Here is a 25,518-nt window from a genome sequence, read left to right on the forward strand (position 1 = left end):
CATCCAAACCGTCATCGAACCCATCGTTCTACCATTCCTAGACCGGCAAGGGAACTTGCTGTTCCAACAGGACAATGCACGTCCGCATGTATCCCGTACCACCCAACGTGCTCTAGAAGGTGTAAGTCAACTACCCTGGCCAGCAAGATCTCCGGATCTGTCCCCCATTGAGCATGTTTGCGACTGGATGAAGCGTCGTCTCACGCGGTCTGCACGTCCGGCACGAACGCTGGTCCAACTGAGGCGCCAGGTGGAAATGGCATGGCAAGCCGTTCCACAGGACTACATCCAGCATCTCTACGATCGTCTCCATGGGAGAATAGCAGCCTGCATCGCTGCGAAAGGTGGATATACACTGTACTAGTGCCGACATTGTGCATGCTCTGTTGCCTGTGTGTATGTGCCTGTGGTTCTGTCAGTGTGATCATGTGATGTATCTGACCCCAGGAATGTGTCAATAAAGTTTCCCCTTCCTGGGACAATGAATTCACGGTGTTCTTATTTCAATTTCCAGGAGTGTATATGTGAGGTAATATCAACATCATATTACCTCATATGAGGTAAGATCAGTATATATATATATATATATTCAACCACTGCCGGTCCCAAGCCCGGGGCCTCATCTCACAAGTGATGAGGAAGGAGGAGGGGGAGGAGTAACACCTCGTAAAAAAAAATCTGGGTCCATCTGGCTCCAGATGGTAGCACCCTGTGAGGGCCCCTGCATAGGGTTACATGCGAAGCCCCAAAATCCAGACACGTCTGCGTGGCAGCCACCGGTACTCTGGTCAGCGTCTGTTGGCTCTGTGAGCTCGGCTGTAAGTTAATCTTATGGAACTCAAAACTCCAGTCGAAATTATGTGAGATCCTTCGTGATTTCACCACCAATACCTCAACACAAACCAATAATCATGACAGAACAACGGGAAAGAATCCACTTCCCTGGGCCCCAGTAAGTAAGACTGGGTAATAGACGTGATCATCGGATTCCAGGGGATCAGGCATGTCACGAAGAGAAGAATCGGAGCCTCTCAAAAACCCTCAAGATGAAGAAAGTATTTTACATGAGAACACTCAACACCAACACACTACTGAGGCCAGGTAAACTGAAACAATTAACAAACGCCATGGATAAATACAACATCAAAGGTATGGCAATACAGGAAACACGATTTGCAGATGAGAACCACTTTGATTCTGAAAATTACAGAATATATAAGGGGAAACCAGCCATAACCATCCCAGGAAGAAATCGCAAACTCTTCGGAACTGGTTTTGTAGTACATAAATCGACACTGGACTCCATAATAGATTTCACCTCAAAATCAGAAAAAATGTCGACACTCACGATAAGATCTGGAAACAAAGCCTATACGTTAATCAATGGACATGCCCCCGCAAACAATTATAACAAGAAGAACCCAGAGATGATAGAGGAATTCCGGGAAGATCTGGAAGAAACTACCAGCAAAATCCCCAAGAATCACATAAAAGTGTTACTAGGAGACTTCAATGCCCAGTTAGGCAAGGACAGAAAATTCCGAGACAGGACAAGGAAACACACGGCCCACATGAGAACAAACAAAAATGGAGAGAACTTGATAAACTTCTGCAGAAATTTTGATCTGAAAATCATGTCAACGCAATTCCAGAAACCACACTGAAAACTTGTAACTTGGAAATCCCCCAACCATGCTCTAGGAGAATTTCAGATAGACGACGTAGCAATATCCACAAAAAACATCAGAGAAATAACGAACATAAGAACAAGGAAAGGAGTTTTCGAATCTGATCATCACCGTCTCCAAATTAAAGTAAAATTTATACCCAATAGACAAATCAAGAGAACCAACAGACCTTTCAGAACAGATCCAGAGTACCTAAAAATAAACAAGAAAGAAATAATAAATGAAATTACGAAAATCAATAGCAACAACTGGACAGAACTGTCAGAAAAAATAAAAGAACTGATAAAATTGGGGCAGCCACCGAGAAAAAGGAAACATCGATGGTGGAACATGACATGCGACAGGGCCATAGAAGACAGAATACAAGCCTGGAAAAAATTTAACAGCCATTAAACACAAGAAAAATGGGAGGACTTATACAGGATACAGAAAAACACTTCAAAAATAATCCGAAGAGAAAAAATACGTTACGAAAACAGCAGGTTGAAGGAAATAGAAGAGGACTTCACCAGAAACAACACACGAAATGTTTACAGAGCATTCCGAGAAAATATGACAGGATACCAGCCACCAAGCTTATGCTTCAAAAGATAAGATGGAACACTGGAGACAAATGCGCAGAAAAACTGTGAAATATTGGCCAGATACTTTGACACGTTACTTAACTGTGATAAACCAAAACAGAGATTACAGTTTACAAACCCAGAACCCAACCGGGACTCCGAACCCCCAACATATGAAGAAATCGTGAAAATAATAAAATCATTGAAAAATAACAGAGCACCAGGTGAAGATGGACTGATTGCGGAAATCTGGAAATTAGACCATGAAACCATTACACCCAAAATTCATAGTATAATCAAAAACATCTGGGAAACAGAAAAGATACCAGAAGAATGGAAGTCAGCCCTAATACACCCCCTCCACAAGAAAGGAGACAAAACAGACCCTAATAACTATAGAGGAATTTCGTTACTGCCGGTGGCATACAAAATTCTATCAAAAGCTGTGTTAAATCGACTAGAACCTCAGATAGATCCACAGATCGGAGACTACCAAGGAGGGTTCAGGAAGGGAAGATCATGCAGTGGGCAGATCTGGTGTCTGAGAACATTATTAACAACGAGAAAGTCCAGAAACACCACAGTAACATTTGTTGATTTCAAGAAGGCTTACGATTCCATAGACAGAGAAACACTTTTTAATATACTAGAAGAAGTGAGACCAGAAAACTAATTCAGGAAACATTAACAAATACAAAGTCAAAAGTGAAGATCATGGGCGAAATCTCAGAATCTTTCGAAATCAAGACAGGAGTGAGACAGGGAGACGGCCTGTCACCCATTTTATTTAACGCTGTTAACGCTGTTAACGTTGTGCTAGTATGTGTTAGGCCGCTACTCTGCTCGAGTTTTGTTCAGGCAATGGTCATTGGCCGTTGGATCGGTCGGTTGGTCGGTCGCGCACTGAGACACGAGATGACTTGTCCGCCTTGAGCGTCGGCGCATGCGAGGTCCCCACGTGAGTCAAGTGGGCCGCGCCGTATAGCGAGGGGTAGTGGCTTCGCGGCCGACACGAGAGCAACAGGAGTCAACCCACGACGTCGGTCTTGCTGGCGCGAGCTGCGACGCCGTGAGACGGGAGATCGGCGCGCCTTCCTGCGTCCGTTGAAGCGGCTGGCAGCGGACGGTTCGGGAGAGCGATTTGGGGGGTGCTGCGCCAGGTCTTCGCCAGACATCGCAGTTTATTAGTAGGTAAGTGATTCGTGATATGTTGTTTCATGCACGTGTTAAATACTACTTGTTTTCTTGGTCAGTCTCTCGTCCCCAGCTTGCTCGTCTGTCTCTCGTCCGGATTTGTTAGGCAGTTAGTGTCTGTCTGTCTGTCTGTCGGTCTGCCGTACGTTAATAGCTGCCCCTGTCATGTTTGTCGGATTCGGTGTTAACGAATTTATTGCTTGAAGTGTAACGGCCGAATTCCTGAAGTATGTTTTATCTTGCCTGTCATCTTGAGAGGCGGTATATGTGTAATGTAGAGCATGTTTGTGTATTTTATGTAAGACTGCATGTCATGCGTCTTTATTTATATAATAATTTTAGCATATAAAGTTGCCACCCTTCCACCGTAAGACTTTTCTTAGAAGTTAAAATCAAGTCGCACCTTCGGTGGCAAGGTTAATATTTTAATTGTTAGTGTTTTGCACCATTTCCATCCCTCTTACGGGGTGCATAGTTTATGTGTTTGCGTGAGTTGTTAAAACTCTTAGTTTAAAGTAATCTGGTGTGCTGCAGATTTGCACCAGCGTAGTCTTTCAGAGGTTGGTATGAGCGATCGTGACTACGGCCGGGTCAAAAGGGAGGGGCAAGGATCTCAGCCCGAAAGCTCATACTGTCAATATTTGTTCTTTCTGCCTCTGAATACAACTGTAACTTGATATTTTGAGGGTGCTTTGAGATTATAATTTTAAATCTGTTTCAAACAAAAAAAAGGGCTTTCAGGAATAAAATTTCCATTTGTTGAAAGAGATTTAATTCGTTTTCATCAGTTACCCACTGGCAACTACTTCCACGCTCACATAGTGTGATTAAATGTGTTAATGTTCTTGATGAGTCGTTACTAAATGAAGTATATTCTTAAGAAAAGCTTTTGAGAGTAAATTCACGGTTCAGTATGCACTAAATATATTTCCCGATATTGCACCGAGCTACAAAACACAAGGGTATCACATACTTAGGATATGTCGTTTTGTTTTCAAAACAGCTGTTTACATTTACGAGGGTATTCAAGGTTCAAAGGTCTCCCACTTTTCTTTGTCGGGGCAGGGAGTACAGAGAGGCGTGCATTTCGCCTTAAAATATGGGGGACCCCTTTACGTACGCATACCACAGATGGCAGCACGGTACAACACACTGAACCCCAGCGGGTGCAGTCCGAGTTGTTAGTCATTTTGTTCTAGAAATGGCGAGGGTGTCTTTACTATAAAAACTAGGTTTTTTCGCTTGCATAGAGAACCTGATCAACACTAGAGGTAGATGTGTAGCGGCGGCGTCAGAAATGTTGGTGCCGCAGTTCAAAGAAAGCTAAACGTTTTGTGGCAACAAAACAAAACAAACTTGTAAGAATCCAGCAGTATCTGATAATAAACTCTCGAGTTTACAGTCACGTCAAGTGATGAAATGATACGAGTTTTCGGCCAGGCACTCCTCAGTCCTTGTAAAGGAGTGTGACTGAGCACCTGAAGATGGCCAAGGTTCGGCCGAAAGCTCGTGTGATTTTAATCACTTGGTGCAGCTGGAAATCCAAGAACTATTTCCCCAAAGCACACTTGCTCACACACCAGATGGTATGACAACACGGTCAAGCAAGTGTGATGAGTTGGTCTGAGCGATCTACGACAGATTGTGAAAGCTATCAGCTCTATAACTACGAACTTTCCCGCAATCCTCTATGATGATCTAAGACGTACTGTCCCTGATATAGGTTCTGTGAATGGTGATTGGCGACTGCAAGACTACACACTTTGTAATGTTGAAACATGATCACAGCATGAATGCAGCTTTCCTTTCACCAGATTTGAGACTGGACAAGACATGGATACAATTTTTTTGTCTAGCGAACAACACAGACTCACCAGGACAGAAAATAATTTTCGGCAATGGACCAGTGTTGAAAAAAAGATGTTGACGACGTGACAGCGTAATGGCATCAATATGTTCCAAAGGGCCCAACAGTAACTGTTGCAGTTGGCCGTGGTGGCCGAGCGGTTCTAGGCGCTTCAGTCTGGAACTACGCGACCGCTACGGTCGGAGGTTCGAATCCTGCCTCGGGCATGGATGTGTGTGATGTCCTTAGGTTAGTCCCATAGTGCTCAGAGCCATTTGAGCCATTTTGTGTAACTGATGCAAGCTAGCAAGGCGCGGTATAAAGTAAGATGATTCCAGCACCGAGGCTGTAAAAGGTTACACCATGGTGTTTCAGCAACATGATGCACCAGAACCTTGGCCGAATGCGGTGCGGAAGTTTCTTCATGAAAATTTTTAACATAGTGGACGATATCCTAAAAAAGAAAACTGCAAGATCTACCACGCTCTACTCCTCATGCACTGAAATTAACCCAAAAAAACGTTTTTCTATTCCTTTCGTAGGACTCATTTCCTATCAGATTCAGCGCTTTCTTCGCAACAAATACAACTGCAATGTTGCCTTCTCTACTAATAATAATCTGAAGAGAAACTTCATTCATAATTTGAAATCCATTCGCTCCCCTACAGAAAGTTCTGGCGTTTATAAGATCATCTGCGAAAAAACAGCACCAGTCCCCTAAATTCATCCTTTCCCAATCATCTCTTAATTACTGGACACGGGCCTAAAGCCATTGGCGATAATATTTTGTATACCACAAAGAAGGGGCGTAGGTTAGATGTTTCAGAGAAATTGGAGATTTTGAAACATCTCTCTCGTCATGATGGCCTCATTCTCAACGAACAGCTGCAGCTGCGAAATAAAAACTTTTTAGACTGTATAAAGCCGTTGCTTGATCTTTTATTCAGATTTCCTCATGCAGTTTGCCGAAGTGTTGTTTTCCTGTTACATCTTTGCTGTTTTCTTATGTCATAACTGACGTTTTTTACGTTACAAAATGTATCTCTGTTTAAAGCAGATAAATATGTAACGTCTTCCTATTATTATTAGTGCTTACGTCATGCCTGAATCATCTTCATCACAATTTCATGTGTTTAATTTTGAATGTACAGTAGCCTAGTTGTTTCTGCGGCTACTAGATGGCGCTCGTAGCAACACCATGTTTATTTGCCCACACTTTCTGACGTGGGCACCTCAGTCTTGTTGCAACCCTTGTTCACTCAAGTACGAGCAGCCCGTAGCGGCTCGCCATCTTATTTACAACTATTCATGACGTCGCCTTTCCGGCTTAGATTTTTTTTAAAATGTGACTTGTAAGTACTACATCTCTTTCCAGTCAGTACAAACTTTAATTTTATTAATGTATTATATACCTAATATGTTTTAGAACAGTTAATTTAATTCTGAAGACTACGCTCATAGTAGCGTCGAAACCTGGGCAATTTTGACTTAATATTTGTGACCGAGGGCTTATTTGTTCTAATATAATTCTGACACGGTCACTGAACCTTAGCAGTTATGTTCAAAGTTTTATCTTTTAACTGCTTCTCATGCTCCTTATTCACCCAGTCCGACTTCCAGAGACGACTGGCTTTTCCCAGAAATAACACGTGATCTGCTTTCGCATATTCTCCAGTCCTGCCACTGTTGCATCAGCGATCTTCCAGTAAACAAAACAAACTCCTCAAGAAACATTCACAACAGCCGTGGGGTCGACGTTGTGAAAAGAGTGTAAAGCTGCTGGGAGGAAAGTATGGCAGGTGACAGAGCTTTCAGATTGTCTGAGTTAATATTTTGTGGAAAAGAAAAATTGGGGTCCTTAGAACTTGAATGAACTTCGTAGCAACACTGAGTCTTGATATGGAAACCCCGCGTTAGGCAAGACAGCCGTAAATTCCTATCCATAAATTCTTCGACAGGGTAACCATAAAAAGTCAGCCAACGATATTTCACCCTCGACACCTGTCCATCCTCACTGCTTTATGGAGACGAGAACAGACTGCCAATGTCCTCACCTCCTTTACAACAGCTTTCATTGTGAGCAGTTGTCAGAATGCCATCTGCTGAAAAATGTTGTTAAAGCCCAGCACTGGAAGGAACCTTTTCTGCGCTAGAAGATACAGTACGGGCAATAAAAAAAAAAAGAAGAAAATCTGATCTGAAAAATGTTTCATCCATCTGAAGATAGGCAAACCAACTTACACTTATAAGCCAAAACATTATGACCGCGACATTTTCTGCGGTCTGGTGGCATTGCGGTTACATGACGTGGAAACAAAAAGAATGTAGGCGGAGCAGACATGAATGGAGAATCACCCTAGCAAATATAGCGATCCAAATGAGGAAATCCATTGAGATAAGAGAGTTTGACAAAGGCTAAATTATTATACGGGGTGTTCAAAAAGTCTCTCCGCAGTGCCGTATGATTGTTAGCCGCGCTTGTCATTTTCCGCAGTGAATATACCGAAATGAAACTCAGTGAAATACAAGTTATTAATTTATTGAATACTCATTTTTACTTACAAAATTCACATTAAATGTTGAAAGTGTTGCGTACATAGTTCCGCGTAGTCAGCGTGTACACAACTCTCCCACTAGAGCGTGCCCCGCTAAGCACAACAGCGCAGGCGCAGCGCTCGTCCATCTCCGCACTACGAGATGGCGCTGTCTTAGAGACGGACCAAATTCTGCTTCCGCCGATCCGCGTGTTAATATGTAACGCAGCCAATGAGATTGCTGCTAATGTAGAACCTTTTTCTCCTCGCGGATCACACTCGCGCAGTGATACCTGAACGCTCGAGGTATTATAACGAGTGTACAGACCTCCAATTAGTCAGTCTGCATTTGTCCGCAGCAGTCTGTACCGGTCTGCATAAGTCTGTACCAGTCTACAGTCAAGTTTCATTCTGCGCCTAATAAGATTATCATATTCCTGTACATAGCCATGAAGAGAAATGTATAGACATTTTGTCAAGTATCAGAGATATGTGAGAATAAGATTAACGTACCAAGACCAAAGGAATTTCAGATTGTCAATTGTAAATAGCATCCAGAATCAAGTTAAGTAAGGTTTACGCTTGTTATTATTTTAATAAATGTGTGTGAAAATTAATCAAGTTTTGTTTAAAGTTGGCCACCGTCAATCTGCTACTCTAAGCGTGCAAGTGGCATTTCTATCGTCTGACCTAACGGCAGAAGATAAACACGCCACGATAAGACCACGAGACATGTTGCTGACACTCGCCTACTTCGCTAGAGTGACAAGTCAAATAATCTGATGGTGTGTGTACCAAAGGTCTTACAGTATGCACACCACAGAAAGTGTCCCCCCTGTCGTTGAATACACAATTCAATTCGTGTAATCATGTTTGCAAACACAAGTTGTAACATTTCTTCTGTAACAGTAGCAGTGAAAGTGGATATTGCAGTTTTCAATTCATCGATGGGTTTTGGACGGTTTTTACAGACAGCTGCTTTCGCTGCACGCCAGAAGAAAAATTGATGTGGTGTTAGGTCAGGCGATCGTGGAGGCCAAAGACCCTGTGAAATTATGTGATCACCAAAAACATCAGCAAGCTGTGACGTTGAAACGCGAGCTGTATACACGGTTGAAAATAACGGTTCAGTATTTCACTTAACACAAGTTCTCCTATGAATGGTGTTGTGGACTGACAAGAGCAGCCAGTCCACAATGAAGTAGCCGATAGGGCACGCGTCAAATCACGCCGTCTTGCCTTAAATCTGAAACAGGATATGTGGTAAAAGCTATAAGGAAAAGAACGGAGCTTCTCATATACTTATCTTTAATTTCTTCTTGTACATCTCTATGGTGAACACAAGTGAGACTCTCTCCAGATATGGATAACTGCGCCTTGCTAGGTCGTCCGTACTACTGGGGCGAGTTCTAGTCAGTCTCTCGAGACCTGCCTTGTGGTGGCGCTCGGTCTGCGATAACACAGTGGCGACACGCGGGTCTGACATGTACTAGAGGACCGCGGCCGATTTAAGCTACCACCTAGCAAGTGTGGTGTCTGACGGTGACACCACAGATGGGTACAGAATATCACTGCAGTATCGTTGTGCGTTTATTGTTTCGTTGAAAAATATGGGACCCACAATCTGACATCTATAATGGCAATCCAAACTCCTATTTTCACAGAATGAAATGGTTCCTCACGAATACACAATGGATTTGCGGTACTCGACATAAGAGAATTTTGCGAGTTCATGTACACGGAGAATTGAAACCACGTCTCATCAGTGAAAAACGTTTCATTAAGAATATTGTTGAACGACATTTTTGAACCATTGACAATAATGCAGTCTCTTGTTATGATCAGTATTTTTCAGTTCTTGCACGACTGTCACTTTGTATGGGAAAAGTTCTAGTTTTTCCTTACATATGTGTGCACCGTTACGTCACTAACATCGATTTCCTGGGCTAGTAGCCGGCCAGGGTGGCCGAGAGGTTCTAGGTGCTACAGTCTGCCTCGGGCATGGATGTGTGTGATGTCATTAGGTTATTTAGGTTCAAGTAGTTCTAAGTTCTAGGGGACTGATGACCTCAGAAGTTAAGTCCCATAGTGCTCAGAGCCATTTTAACTTGGGCGAGTTTTCTTACTTACTTGTTCGGATTCGTGGACATTTTATCGGAAATCTCGAGTAGTTTATGCTCAGACAAAACGCTAGGACGACCACTTCTGGGTGCATCTGTTAGTGAACCCGTGCTTCGAAATTTGTTAATCAAATCTCGCACGGTATCACGATGTGGGAGTGTTGTCTCGGGGCAAATTGAATTAAATGTCTGACGAACTGAAACTGTGTATTTACCGCCAGCTTTCTAGACTTGTTAGACTAAAAACACACGTTCTTGAATGCTTAGCATAACAGTGACGTAACGAAACAAACCAACATAGGAACTAAAACGTTCACCTCAACAAGTAACGACACACACACCAACGATACTACTAACGCCGGCTGAGATAAACGAAACAGTGGAATGTTGGGAGAGTCCACTTGAAGGGAAGTAACCCAGGCAGGCGAACAATCATACAGCACTGCGGAGAGACTTTTTGAACACCACGTAATTATTATTACGCAGAGCCTGTGAACGATTATGTCTAAAACGGCGAAGCAGGTCGAATGTTCACGTGCTACTGTCGTGATCATCTACAGAAAGAGTTAGGACAGTGAAACTACCTTTAGGCACTAAATTGTTGTACGTCCATTGCTCTTCACAGAATGTGCTGTTCGGAGGTTTGTCTGCTTTGTAAAGTGGCATAGACGGTGATCTGCGCTATCTCTGCCAAAAGAGCACAATGCTGGAGCACGCACAAGTGTTTCGGAGCTCACCGTTCATCGTACACTGCTGGACGTGCAACTCTGCAGTAGACCATCCTTACGTGTTCACATGTTGCCCCAATGACATTGTCAATTACGACTGCATTGGGCAGGGGACCACCGGGATTCGACCGCCGATCAGTGGAAACGTGTCGACTCTTCGAGTGAATCAAATTTTTTGCTACACTAGGTTGATGGCCGTCTGCACAAACGCCGTCATCGAGCTGAACGGCAGCTCGAAACGTGCAGCGCGCCACTTACGCAGGCTGATGTGAGGAGTACGAGGTGCATTCAAGTTCTAAGGCCTCCAATTTTTTTTTCTAATTAACTACTCACCCGAAATCGATGAAACTGGCGTTACTTCTCGACGTAATCGCCCTGCAGACGTACACATTTTTCACAACGCTGACGCCATGATTCCATGGCAGCGGCGAAGGCTTCTTTAGGAGTCTGTTTCGATCACTGGAAAATCGATGAGGCAATAGCAGCACGGCTGGTGAATGTGCGGCCATGGAGAGTGTCTTTCATTGTTGGAAAAAGCCAAAAGTCACAAGGAGCCAGGTCAGGTGAGTAGGGAGCATGAGGAATCACTTCAAAGGTCTTATCACGAAGAAACTGTTGCGTAACGTTAGATCGATGTGCGGGTGCGTTGTCTCGGTGAAACAGCACACGCGCAGCCCTTCCCGGACGTTTTTGTTGCAGTGCAGGAAGGAATTTGTTCTTCAAAACATTTTCGTGGGATGCATCTGTTACCGTAGTGCCCTTTGGAACGCAATCGGTAAGGATTACGCCCTCGCTGTCCCAGAACATGGACACCATCATTTTTTCAGCACTGGCGGTTACCCGAAATTTTTTTGGTGGCGGTGAATCTGTGTGCTTCCATTGAGCTGACTGGCGCTTTGTTTCTGGATTGAAAAATGGCATCCACGTCTCATCCATTGTCACAACCGACGAAAAGAAAGTCCCATTCATGCTGTCGTTGCGCGTCAACATTGCTTGGCAACATGCCACACGGGGAGCCATGTGGTCGTCCGTCAGCATTCGTGGCACCCACCTGGATGACACTTTTCGCATTTTCAGGTCGTCATGCAGGATTGTGTGCACAGAACCCACAGAAATGCCAACTCTGCAGGCGATCTGTTCAACAGTCATTCGGCGATCCCCCAAAACAATTCTCTCCACTTTCTGGATCATGTCGTCAGACCGGCTTGTGCGAGCCCGAGGTTGTTTCGGTTTGTTGTCACACGATGTTCTGCCTTTATTAAACTGTCGCACCCACGAACGCGCTTTCGACATATCCGTAACTCCATCACCACACGTCTCCTTCGACTGTCGATGAATTTCAATTGGTTTCACACAACGCAAATTCAACGCAAATTCAGCCACTTTGAGTATTTAAAACAGTTCTCATTCTCGCCGCTGGCGGTAAAATTCCATCTGCCGTATGGTGCTGCCATCTCTGGGACGTATTGACAATGAACGCAGCCTCATTTTAAAACAATGCGCATGTTTCTATTTCTTTCCAGTCCGGAGAAAAAAAATCGGAGGCCTTAGAACTTGAATGCTCCTCGTAATACGCTATGGGAGACATTCTCCTGCACTTGCATGGGACCTGTGGTAGTTTTCGGTGACGCCCTCAAAGCTATGAACCATTAGAATCCCTTAATGTTTGATGTCTTCCCCGCGGTGATGTCACCTTTCAGCAGTATAGTTGCCCGTGTCTCGGAGCCAGAACCGTGCTACGGTGGTTTGAGGAGCGGTATAGTCAACTCACGTTGATGTCTCGGCGACCGGATTCGCCTGACGTGAATAATCTGGAATCCATCAGGATCGGTACCGGGCGCCATCACAGCATCCTCAAGTCAGCGGCCCGTTGTTTACCTCAGTTACCTGATCTGTGTACCGACATCTAATGCCTCATATCACCACAAACCTACGAACAAAATGCTGGACCCCTGATAGGCAGAATCTGTGATGTATTTTGGGCCAAAGACGGACAAATAAACAATTAAGCAGGTGGTCACAATGTTTCGGCTCCTCGGTGTATGTCATCTGCCCTGGGAAAAAATGAAGCAAGTTGTATTGTATATGGCGGTAGTACCTGTTCCCAAAGAACACTTACCGTGGATGACCATGCAGCTTTGCTAGAAATGAAATGATTATTAAATGGACACCCTAGCTGCAAACAGGCGTTGATGTACTGTACTGCAGAAGGGGGAGACGAAACAAATCAGAACGATGTTGATGATTTGTTGAGTATCATTCATCGCTGGTCTGTCAAATGTATAATTTGCTGATGCACTTGCCGCAGACATCAACTATGACACAACATATTAAGAAGTCAAGCAGAGAGGATGTGCAGTCCCGTGAATGCAGCCGCGTAATACATTACAAATGTTTGCGCAAGTGGCTTAAGTTGTCTGACTTCTACTACGTTGCTGGTGTAATAACGCCAATCAAGAGAGACCAAAAAATCTAAATATTGGGAATAGCTCCTGCAGTAGCAAATTTTTGTACAGTGGTAGGAACGAGTGCCACGAACAATATACTAGAAATCCTGACTCGTGAGCGACGAGTGAGGGGTTGGAGGTGCCTTTGAAGCTAAATTGCCGGCCGGAGTGGCCGAGCGGTTGTAGGCGCTACAGTCTGAAACCTCGCGACCACTACGGTCGCAGGTTCGAATCCTGCCTCGGGCACGGATGTGTGTGATGTCGTTAGGTTAGGTAGGTTTAAGTAGTTCTATGGGACTGATGACCTCAGAAGTTAAGTCCCACAGTGCTCAGAGCCATTTGAACCATTTTGAAACATTTGTAATGTATTACGCGGCTGCATTAAGGTGCCTATATGGAATATATAAGGTGCAATGCCGACTAGCAACAACGAACAAAACACACTTTAGTTTTATCAAAATCTTAGAGAAAAGATCACTCAGTACTAACTTGAAAATTCGCTTATGTCAGTCGACTATTATACCAGCAACATTATGCGGATCTGAAGCATTGATATTTAGAAAGAAAACTGAAGAAAAACTGTTAATATTTGAAAGAAAAATACCAAGAAAAACTTTTTGGCCAGTATTTCATGAAGATAACATGGAATGCAGGATAAGAAGAAATGAAGAATTAAGAGCGCTGTACAAACACTGTAACATCGTAAATGTGCTAAAGAAGAGAATGTTGAACTGGGCAGGCCATGTAGCAAGAATGACAGAAAAGAGACTATCTAAAATAGCATTCGAAAGGTTAATAGATTGTACGAGAGGAAGAGGAAGACCCATAAGTAAGTGGAGAGATAACATCCGGGAGGACACATCTAGAATGAATACGAGCACTGGATGGACAAACAGGGCGCTCAACAGAATGCAGTGGAAGAGGTTTGTAGAGCAAGCGTATGTTCGATAAGGCCCTTGCCAGTTGTTAATAATAATAATAAGGTACAATGTATCTTCCATCCAATTTAAACGACTCTAATGTACACAGCATAATTGTTTAATTTATTTGTTTATTGGATAACTCGTGTTAATAGTGTATTTGTTTGTTTCAATATACGAGATGCCCTCTGACCTGCTTTTCCTTCATGTACTCAACTTTATGAATTTCGGCGTTGTTCTTTTATCTTCAGGTATTAAAAACTTCTAGTCTTTAAAAACGGCAGCAGGTAATGTAATAAGGGCTGCACAAGTGATCCGGGAAAGTACCGCCCAGTACCGTAGGCATCGATCTGTTATAGAAGCTCAGAGCATTTTCTGAGCTCAAACGGAATAAAGTACAGGCTGGATATAATGAATCTTTCGTTACTTCGCCCAGTGTAGACTAAAAACTATTTACGTATGAGTAAACAGCTGTATAGGAATGATGTTCGGACTGTGGGCTGCAGGATTTGCGTTGTTAGTACTGTTAGCGTAACGACTTGGCATTAGGCGCCGCTTCCGGTACGGCGACGTAGACTTGAAGCACCAGCATCACTGTGCATTACAGTTGCAGTCAGTCAACATGGTTCTGCACAAGGTGAGCAGGGCTTTACGCAAAATTATTTCATCAAAACAACGCCAACAGCGCTGCGGATCTTCGCTAGAATCGCCGCATTAAAGGATTACGGCGAGGTCCTTTTTCTCCACCATGGTTGAAGGACGTGATTCAGAAGTTGTAATTAACTGGCGATTTGGGAATTGCTCCTAGGAGACGCCGACTGCCAATTGCGCCACAAACTCTGGAAGAAGTTACTGCTCCCGTGGTTGAGAATAATGGAGGCAAAGTGCGATCTTCAAACAATGCACGAGCTGTATTACTACATCTTGTGGGGCGGCGGTTTATTGAAAATATTATTGTTGCTGTATAAATGGTTGAATGTAAAATCAGTTCCTATTATTTAGAATGTTATTTATGCTGTCTTTCGCCGTTCTCAACACTGGCTCTCTAATTACACTTTAGCAACCAGAAAGTGATTTAACAAAACGTGAAGCCTGTAATTAGAATTCCTAGTGCCCACTTCATCTGAGAATACAATTATAGCTGCAGCTTATAGCTCTGAGGAAATAGGAGATTGTCCGGGATTTATAATCAAAAACGATTTTCTAAAATAGTTGAGTATATTCTGAAAGTCACAGATGAAAAACACAAGTATCCATACAACCTAACTAACAGAGCAGTTCAGAGTCTAATGCGCTGGTGCAACTATAAATGTCCGAATTAAATGTTAAAATGAATGCTCGCCATAATTTGATGATTAGTTTCATCAAACGCCACGCTAAATAATTGGTAGAATGTCTGTCCCGTGACGGCACGTGAAAATACGACAATACGCAAACTGAAGCTCGATAATAAAAGTCAACCCAGAATTAACACTTCACTCGCAAATGATTTCATGGATACACGTATCCCGAGTAACTTACTACGGCATCCGAGGCTGTTTGTAGCAATGATACCGACGCGACGCGACTCCCGACACAGATGACGTGTTATTCAGCGTCTGGAGAGAACTGGGGCCTTGCTTCCTCGCGCAGCGTTCTTATATATAAAGCCGCGGTGCGGACGGCTAAGGGAACGCCTGATCAAATCGGCTCTCCCGACTAGCTGCTGGGCTAGTAATGCACCACATTAGGTTACCGAATAAATCATAGCTTCTCTTGCTGATAGCCGATGAAGCTCTTAATTTAAAGGTGCATTCAGCATGCAGGTAAGTATTGAGAATAAAATTTTGACGTGCCTAAGTTAAATGTTTTGGGCGAGAGAATTAATTAATTATACTGCACACAGTAGATGAGCTCTGAACTGGCCCTTTGGAGATACGCTATCGCTATAATTTTATAGGTATTCAAATGAAACTTTTCACATCTTCATAGTTATAGCGGATCTCCAACCTATTTAAATCTAAACATCCTAGCCTTATTTATTAGCCTACTTAATCTATCTTGCTTCCTTAAGTTTTGAGACGAAAACCAGAAAAACATGAATTTCCACTAAAATTTTAATTTATGAAATCCAAAGTACTGTTTTTATTAAATTATTATGAAAGATGAATCTGAATATAAATTTTGAAGTCTCTAGCTCTTTTCTGATGTGCCAATGATTTTTACAGAAAAACGTCTAAAATTCGAAAATGGCTAAAGTTGTTGAACTGATATTCAACACACATTAATTTAGTATTACTCCTGACATGCTAGAATTGTTTCAGGTTATTTGCTTGATTTTTAAAGTATTGCGCAACATTTATGACGTCAGAGCTAGTTACAACGGACTGGCTGGCACACAATGGAAAGACTGCTGTGAATTTACTACGGCGTGAGTAGGCTGCTTCCCTACAATCTGAACATTCCGTGGTCCACTGATCGAGAAGTGCTGCGAACAAATGTGAAATGGTATCCGTACGTACTTTACAATACGCACCATTTTTTTCCACATGACGCAGACGTTCAAATAGACTTTGCTGTTAGGTTTCTTGCAAATGCTGATTTTTGACGACATGTAGCCTTGGAATATTTTACGAGGGTTGCCCAGAAAGTAATGCACCGCATTTTTTTTTCTGAGCCGGAAGCAATGCTACGAATGCGAAACGTCACGTATGTATTACAGTCTCCTGAGCGAGCGCACCAAGTTTCCGTCACTTCCGACAGATAGCGTAGCTGCAGGACAGTTTCAAAATGGCGTCTGTAGGTGATGTACGTTACAAGCAACGTGCCGCCACTGAATTTCTCACTATAGAGAAAGAAGCTGTGGGGAATATTCACAAACGGTTGTGCAAAGTCTATGGAGCATCTGCTGTCCACAGAAGTACAGTTAGCCGCTGGGCACGGAAGGTGAGTTAATCAGAAGGCGGTTCGGCGGAGCTCCACGATTTGCAGCGGCCGGGGAGACCATCCACGGCTGTCACACTTGACATGTTGCACGGAGCTGATGTTGTCATTCGCGAGGACAGACGCATTCGTGGAAGAGATTTTGAGGACGATGAGGAGGTGATTCAGACAGCGAAGCACTGACTCCGCCACCAGGACAAGGATTGGTACCGACACAGCATACACGCCCTTGTCTCGCGCTGGAGAACCGCCATAGAACAGGATGGAGATTACGTGGAAAAATAGGGTGTGTAGATAAAACACCACTCGTGAGTATAATTCTCATCATGTTCAATAAACAATTGTTGATGGGGAAAAATGCACTGCATTATTTTCTGGGTAACTCTCGTATGGTGTTTACATAAACAATACGACTATGGTTTATTTTGTTACTTAAAGCCGAAAGACTAAAAGACAAAGATAAAAACCAAAATAAATCTTTAACTCACATGGCAAGATGACGATACTAAGCTAAAAAGTAATGCTGCCCTTTCGCTAAAATGCTGCACGAGCTGCGCCAGGAAAAATGATTTGGGGAGGGGAAAAGGTGTTCTAAGAGTAGCATCGGTTGAAGATGTGGTGAGATAGGGTATGTAGTGTGTGAAGGTATAGGGACGGTGGGACGTGTTTCTCAAGGTGTGGCATCATACCGCGATTTGGGATTACAGGGGAAACAACGGGGTTGTGGGAATGTAGTTTGTGGATAGTGTAGGATATACAGAGGCATTCAGTGTGAGCGAGGAGCTGTGGGAATTTGATGAGATGATAGAGGAGATGGTGGGTTAGGGCAAACGGATGCAAAACGGAGGCGGAGTGTAAGGAATCGGAGGGACTAATAGAACTCTTGAGAATGTCATGCGAAAATGAGTCGTAGGGTGCGCGAATAATCGCAGAACAAGATGAATACGACAACAGTGACATTTATACGTTCGCATAGTCCTGCTCGACCAGCATAACGAAACTGCACTGTGAGATGATTTATTGGCAGACATAAGTATATGTGGCCCATAGTGAAGCAATACAATTTGTAGGGCACTGCTGCATTAACATGCTGCAGATAAATCAAAAATGACTAAAAGGCTGAATTTTGTTTAACACGGAATGAACTGAAATAGCTATATTAAGCATTAAAAAATTTGTTACCTCAAGAAAATTCCATCACAAAGATATTTTAGAGACAAAAACAACGTTCAAGTACTAAAACAGGGTGAGTCACATGCTTTACTAAATTATTTTTACAGTCTTAATATTTGGGAAAAAAGTAGTTACTTTAATTCTTATGCGTCACTCTTAATACCTTTTTCTTGCAGCCCAAGGTCAATCAGATACTTGTAACAGAATCAATGTGAAAATAAATGGCATTTTGTGAGGGACATAATTTAAATTTTGCCATCTGTTCATTTGCATTTGTACTCGGCTAAGAATGATGTTGTTAAAAGGTCTTTTGTCTCACAAATGATGACTTCAATACTTTTTTTTTTCTTTGAGTGGAACTCTTTCCGACAGTAAGTGGCTGATTGTGAGCTCCCTGACGAACTGGATATGTGTCTGCTGAATAACGTTGGTTGTCAATATCTTAGCAGTACTGGTTTGTAAACAAGTATTAGTGTTGTCAGTTTTCTTTAGAAAGTATTCACGTAGTGTTGAGCTTGTTTCTTCAGATTAATTAACTGACATGTAAAAAGCATAGTAATTTTCGAACAGTGAATCTGGGAACATACACTCCTGGAAATGGAAAAAAGAACACATTGACACCGGTGTGTCAGACCCACCATACTTGCTCCGGACACTGCGAGAGGGCTGTACAAGCAATGATCACACGCACGGCACAGCGGACACACCAGGAACCGCGGTGTTGGCCGTCGAATGGCGCTAGCTGCGCAGCATTTGTGCACCGCCGCCGTCAGTGTCAGCCAGTTTGCCGTGGCATACGGAGCTCCATCGCAGTCTTTAACACTGGTAGCATGCCGCGACAGCGTGGACGTGAACCGTATGTGCAGTTGACGGACTTTGAGCGAGGGCGTATAGTGGGCATGCGGGAGGCCGGGTGGACGTACCGCCGAATTGCTCAACACGTGGGGCGTGAGGTCTCCACAGTACATCGATGTTGTCGCCAGTGGTCGGCGGAAGGTGCACGTGCCCGTCGACCTGGGACCGGACCGCAGCGACGCACGGATGCACGCCAAGGCCGTAGGATCCTACGCAGTGCCGTAGGGGACCGCACCGCCATTTCCCAGCAAATTAGGGACACTGTTGCTCCTGGGGTATCGGCGAGGACCATTCGCAACCGTCTCCATGAAGCTGGGCTACGGTCCCGCACACCGTTAGGCCGTCTTCCGCTCACGCCCCAACATCGTGCAGCCCGCCTCCAGTGGTGTCGCGACAGGCGTGAATGGAGGGACGAATGGAGACGTGTCGTCTTCAGCGATGAGAGTCGCTTCTGCCTTGGTGCCAATGATGGTCGTATGCGTGTTTGGCGCCGTGCAGGTGAGCGCCACAATCAGGACTGCATACGACCGAGGCACACAGGGCCAACACCCGGCATCATGGTGTGGGGAGCGATCTCCTACACTGGCCGTACACCACTGGTGATCGTCGAGGGGACACTGAATAGTGCACGGTACATCCAAACCGTCATCGAACCCATCGTTCTACCATTCCTAGACCGGCAAGGGAACTTGCTGTTCCAACAGGACAATGCACGTCCGCATGTATCCCGTGCCACCCAACGTGCTCTAGAAGGTGTAAGTCAACTACCCTGGCCAGCAAGATCTCCGGATCTGTCCCCCATTGAGCATGTTTGGGACTGGATGAAGCGTCGTCTCACGCGGTCTGCACGTCCAGCACGAACGCTGGTCCAACTGAGGCGCCAGGTGGAAATGGCATGGCAAGACGTTCCACAGGACTACATCCAGCATCTCTACGATCGTCTCCATGGGAGAATAGCAGCCTGCATTGCTGCGAAAGGTGGATATACACTGTACTAGTGCCGACATTGTGCATGCTCTGTTGCCTGTGTCTATGTGCCTGTGGTTCTGTCAGTGTGATCATGTGATGTATCTGACCCCAGGAATGTGTCAATAAAGTTTCCCCTTCCTGGGACAATGACTTCACGGTGTTCTTATTTCAATTTCCAGGAGTGTACAACCCTAGACTATGCAGCCGAGCAAAAGTCAAATATTTTCAGCCACATTGCAAATGTATTTGTGGTTAGTGCGAGAAATCATCGTTTGTCTAAAAACGTGACTGACGTGGTTAAGACTTTGAAAGGTGACTTATTCAAAGAAGTACTTAGCACAGCTCAGTACGCTGAGTGCGTTTCAAATACCTGGAATATGGCGACCTCTGGCTTTCCGCCGGTGGTGCCGTTGGTGATGTTGTTGGCCGCTGGCGCGCTGGGGAGGTTGGTGGAGACGCTCTTGACCAGCTCTGACGTCACGACGGGCTTCTGCTGGACCAGCGACGACGAGGAGGGGATGACGTTGGAGCGGATGTCTTCGCCGGTGACGCCTGCGCTAGCTCTGTGCACAGAATACACGGACAGATGTAGCGCCAAGTCTCAAATATCCACTTCGGTACTGTTCACGGTCCGCTAAAAATTTTCAATTTGAAGCCGCTTGGGCTAGCTACATATTTCGCTGTTTATTTCCTGAACTAAAGTGCGCGTCATTTACGAGGGCAGCCGAGTTTAGGTTCGTTCTGCGCATCTGACATCACAGAACACAGTCAGCCAATGAACAGAGAACGACGTTGCCAGAGCTCGAGTGCAGCACAGAGCACGGAGGAGTGTCTTCAGTTTTAGAAGCGTTCAGTCATAAATAAAGTAACTGAACGAAAGTTCAGCAGAGTTTCTTTTATAGAAAGTTTGGAAAAAGCATTCTTTATACCAATTGCTTCATATTCTATTAATTAATTGAACCAAACAAGCCATAAGCCTCCTAATTCAGGCGATAGCTTTTACGCAATAAAGAACAGCCGTAATTGTTTATTTCCTATTGTACTTCGACGAAACGTGAGTATTTCGTAGTCATACCAACAACGTTTGTCAGTATTTTGCGTCAATGTTTAAAGTCCTCCAGGAACTGTATTTGATGATGAACTGCGTTAGTGTAATGGTTAAAGTGTTTGGATGCTAATCAAAAGGTTCAGGGTTCAAACCTTATTCTGTGCTTAATATTTTCTTTATTTAAAAACAATATCGAAGTGTATTACTTCATGAATTTTATTTGTTTGAATCTAATTTTTTGAAATTTCTAGTGGCAACTGAAATCAACCATACGGAAAGTATACGCTATGGACTTTTACCTCTGTAAACTCTTCAAAATTTCGTGCAATGGTTTACTACATTTAATGCTGCACAATAACTGCGTTGAACATCGAAACAAAATTAAGTAATTTTTTGGGGGGAAGGTATCAGTCAAGAAGATGTGTAAAAATCAAATTTTTGGGCTAAATAGTTTTTGTGAAATCGAATGATGACAGTCGGAACACCGTGTGTCTGCACAGGCGAGCACTGCAGAGATGACAAAATCGCGCACAGCGCGGAATGCGGGGAGCTCGTCTTTGTTGCAGCGAAAGGGTTAATGCGGCCGTGGTGGCTTTACTTCATAAACTGCATGCTCGCCCCTAAACGTAAGTTTGCGAACTATACTATACTATGGCGCTGCGTCGTTTGCAACTGGCAACGCAGCAATCTCCCGCGTCTGGGCGGGCATGCGCGAACCGCCAAGATAAAAGAATTCAACTATAGTTTCCCACTTGTTCGCTAGGCGCTGGCTAGGCCACTTTCAATACATTATCACTGTACAAAAATCTCGATGTCATGACCCAGAAACGAAGACTGAGGACGAACCAGAAATGAACAACGGAATAACGAATCTTAGAATGCCCGTTGGTACCATAAATTCTGTTTCTGCTACTGCGATGTAGTTCAGCACGACACAAATAATGAAAACTGCAGACGACTCGAACGTGTGCTTAAGACATGGGTGCAACATTCGGTTGTTTGATGATGTCAGCTGTTCCTGCACACAGATTGGGTGCGACAGGGCAGGCAGTGTGACAGTCTCTCCACTGTGTTTGCTTCACTGCTTTCGTCTGCGTCTACACGCTGCAAGCAAAGTTATGTTATGTGGCGGAGGGTACTTGGTGTAGATTAGGTAGATTAGATTAGGTTTTCGTTCCATAGGTCCCAGCTGAGGAGATCCTCGTGGATGTGGAACATGTCTTTTTTTTTAAAGCTGGAATAACAATACTAATAGTATGAATATATACAATACATCATTTGTTTATATTAAAAAATTCGTCAGTGGAGTAGAAGGAGTTGGCCTCTAGTAAGTCTTTCAGGCTCTTTTTAAACTAATATGACTACGAAGTCTTTCGCGACGGAGTCCTTGCATAAAAAGTTCTCGGTTTACTTGCCGCGTCAAATTTGGATAAAATCCCAAGCTTTCGATGACTACCTCCGTCATCTTCGTCAGGGGTAAAACTGACTGTCGTGGACCGGTGAGGCTTCCGCTTTTATAAGCAGTGGACGGCTTCTCATTGGCTGGATGACGTCACGGTGAAACCGACGCGTACTGAGGTGGCGGCCTCTATATCCATAGATTTTGTTTGCGCGCTTTATCCAGCGTTGCTTGCAGCGCCATCCATCGCAACAGGCGGAGAACTGCGAGGAATGTAAGAAGTCTCCCTCTGCGCTCTTTCTATATCAATTGCGCGCTTCCATGCATTACTGAGTGCATAACCGGAATCTCTGTTGAAATTATTTTCACAGAGTCTAATTTCAACTGCTTCCCTGATGACAGAGTCCCAATAGTTTGAAGCGTGAGCAAGTAGTCTTGTTTCATCGAATAAAATCTTATGTTTATTTAACAAACTGTGCTCAGCCACCGCTGATTTTTCTAGATACCTGTATTTCAGGTGACGCTGATGTTCCACACTGCGATCGGCGACAGTTCTTATAGACTGGCCCACATAACTTTTGCCACACTCGCAAGGAATGCTGTAAATTCCCGGTACTCTCAGGCCAAGATTATCTTTCACGGGTCGCAGCATTTCCTTAATCTTCTTAGATGGCCGGAAGACTGGTCTGATTCCTTGCCGGCTCAGGACTCTGCCGATCTTGCTGGTCGTTGCACCGCAGAATGGTAGCCGTGCGATGTGTTGGTCCTCTTGATCTGTTCGAACAGCGTCCTTTCTTGGTTTCTTCGCCAGAGTAGATCTGATATCACGATCAGAATAACCATTTTTTATGAATACCGTCGTCAGATGGTTAATCTCGGAGCCGAGATGATCCTTGTCCGAAATAGTCCTTGCTCTGTGTACCAAGGTGTTCAGCATAGCTCTCTTCTGAGCTGGGTGGTGAAAACTACGCGCGTTTAGATATAAATCTGTATGCGTCGGTTTTCTGTGCACAGAATGTCCGAGACGTCCATCTGATTTTCGCTCCACCAGTACATCTAAGAAGGGTAACTTTCCATCCTTCTCCACCTCCACTGTAAATCTTATGTTCTGATGTATACCATTCAAATGTTCAACAAACTGCTGCAGTGCCTCATTGCCATGTGGCCAGATTAAAAATGTATCGTCAACATACCTGAAGAAGCAGGATGGACGTAAGGGAGCACTGTTCAACGCTCGTTCTTCGAAATCCTCCATGAAGAAGTTAGCTATGGCTGGTGACAGTGGCGAACCCATGGCTGTTCCGTCAATCATTTCATAATACTTTCCACCATACAAAAAATAGGTGGTCGTCAAAGTGTGTCGAAATAACTTCAGTATTTCAGGAGAGAAATGAGCAGCCAACATTTTTAACGTATCTTCCACTGGAACCTTTGTAAACAAAGAGACCACATCTAGGCTGATCATGATGTCATTCGGACCTATCCTCATCTGCTTTATAATGTCAACAAACATTTTTGAGTTTGTAATATGATGGCTACAGTGGCCGACTATAGGTGCTAATAATTTGGTTAAGTATTTTGCCAACCGATATGTAGGAGACCCAATAGCACTAACAATAGGTCTCAACGGAACCCCATCCTTATGGACTTTGGGTAGACCATATAACCTGGGTGGCCTTGGTGCTCTTGGTCGTAGATTCTTGACTAGTTCTTCTGGGAGGCCAGAGTTCTTCAGTAGCTCCCCTGTCTTCCTACTAAGTGCTGCTGTGGGATCCCGTTTAAGAATACGGTATGTGGCATCTTCCAATAATATGGCCACTTTCTTATGATAATCGGTAGCATTGAGGATAACTGTGGCATTCCCTTTGTCGGCTGGTAGTACAACTAACTCTTCATTCTTCCCCAACGATTTCAATGCCAGTTTCTCCACTCTGCTCACATTGGGCTTAGGAGCCTTGGCTGTTGCTAAAATCCGACTAGTTGTAAGCCTTACCTCATCTGCTGCCTCTTCAGGAAGGTGCCGAACCGCTTGTTCTACTCCACTGATAATCTCGGCCACTGGTAGCTTTTGTGGAGCTGGAGAAAAGTTCAGTCCCTTACTGAGAACCGAGATGGTGGCGTCGTCAATTTCCTTGTCGGAGAAGTTGATAACAGTGCGATGTGCGTCGCTGGACCCAGAGGTTCCTTTTCCCCGGTTTAGGCGCACAAATTTATCAGCCTGTTTTGCAGTAGTCTTGCTAAAATTAGCTCGCTGATGTGCAGCCAAGGTCGTGTCTACCCATTCCCAGTCCCAAGGTGACAAAACTGCAGACAAAAACAGATGGCAACTATATAAAGAGCGAGCGTTGACATCCAGTTCATACCTCGTATGATGTATCCTCTCCCTGACGATCGCATGACTTGTCTTCCGCAAAATTCTATTCACTGCAGCAGTTCGGAGGTGATGTTTGACAACTGCGAAATTTGGTACAACCTCCTTATCACGACAACGTTGTAGAAAAGCCAGATTACTCAGCAGCTGTGACTGTTTCAACTGATCTTTATTTGTAACTAAATTTTTTATGTTTCTGGGCAAATTATTGAAGATGAGTGTTCCTGAGTAGTGGACCCCTTTTTGAACTAAAGTAAGTGCTTTTAAGTCCTTGTGCAGATCATTTTTGTTCCTGGAACTGTATGTATGAACTGAGCTGTTTGTTGGGAAAAGAGATATATTATTTAGGACAAATTTCATTAAGGATTAATATACTGTGAGGCAGTAGTTAGTAAACCTAGTTCTTTCAAGAGGTTTCTATAGGACGTCGGTCAATTTACTCCACAAATAATATCCATTACACGCTTTTGGACTCTGAAAACTAAATACTTTGTGTCCCCTTTCCTCTTCCAGTCGCGAATGGGTCACGGGAAGAACGATTGCTGGTAAACCTCCGTGTGGACGCGACTCGCTCTAACTTTACGTTCATGGTCTTTTCTCGAGATATAGGTATGTACAGGAAGCAATATATTGAACTTAGACAGCAGACCATGCCGTGTTTGCAGACTGCCTCTCTTCCAGTGTCTGCCATCGGAGTCGGCTGATCATACCCGTGACGCTTTCGCGCTTACTACATGAACC

The 25,518-nt window shown here is 44.1% G+C and overlaps 1 protein-coding gene across 1 annotated transcript in view; it reads right to left on the bottom strand.

The window, feature by feature from the left end:
* LOC126214984 (putative mediator of RNA polymerase II transcription subunit 12) overlaps positions 1 to 25,518 on the bottom strand; it is a 137,384-nt gene that overhangs the window by 42,264 nt on the left and 69,602 nt on the right. Inside the window, exon 5 of the mRNA XM_049941615.1 lies at positions 20,330 to 20,522. Within this exon, the coding sequence (XP_049797572.1) occupies positions 20,330 to 20,522 (193 nt within the window). The remainder of the gene's footprint in view (positions 1 to 20,329; positions 20,523 to 25,518) is intronic.

Source organism: Schistocerca nitens, chromosome 12, assembly GCF_023898315.1.
Source record: "Schistocerca nitens isolate TAMUIC-IGC-003100 chromosome 12, iqSchNite1.1, whole genome shotgun sequence".
NCBI classification, from domain to species: domain Eukaryota; kingdom Metazoa; phylum Arthropoda; class Insecta; order Orthoptera; family Acrididae; genus Schistocerca; species Schistocerca nitens.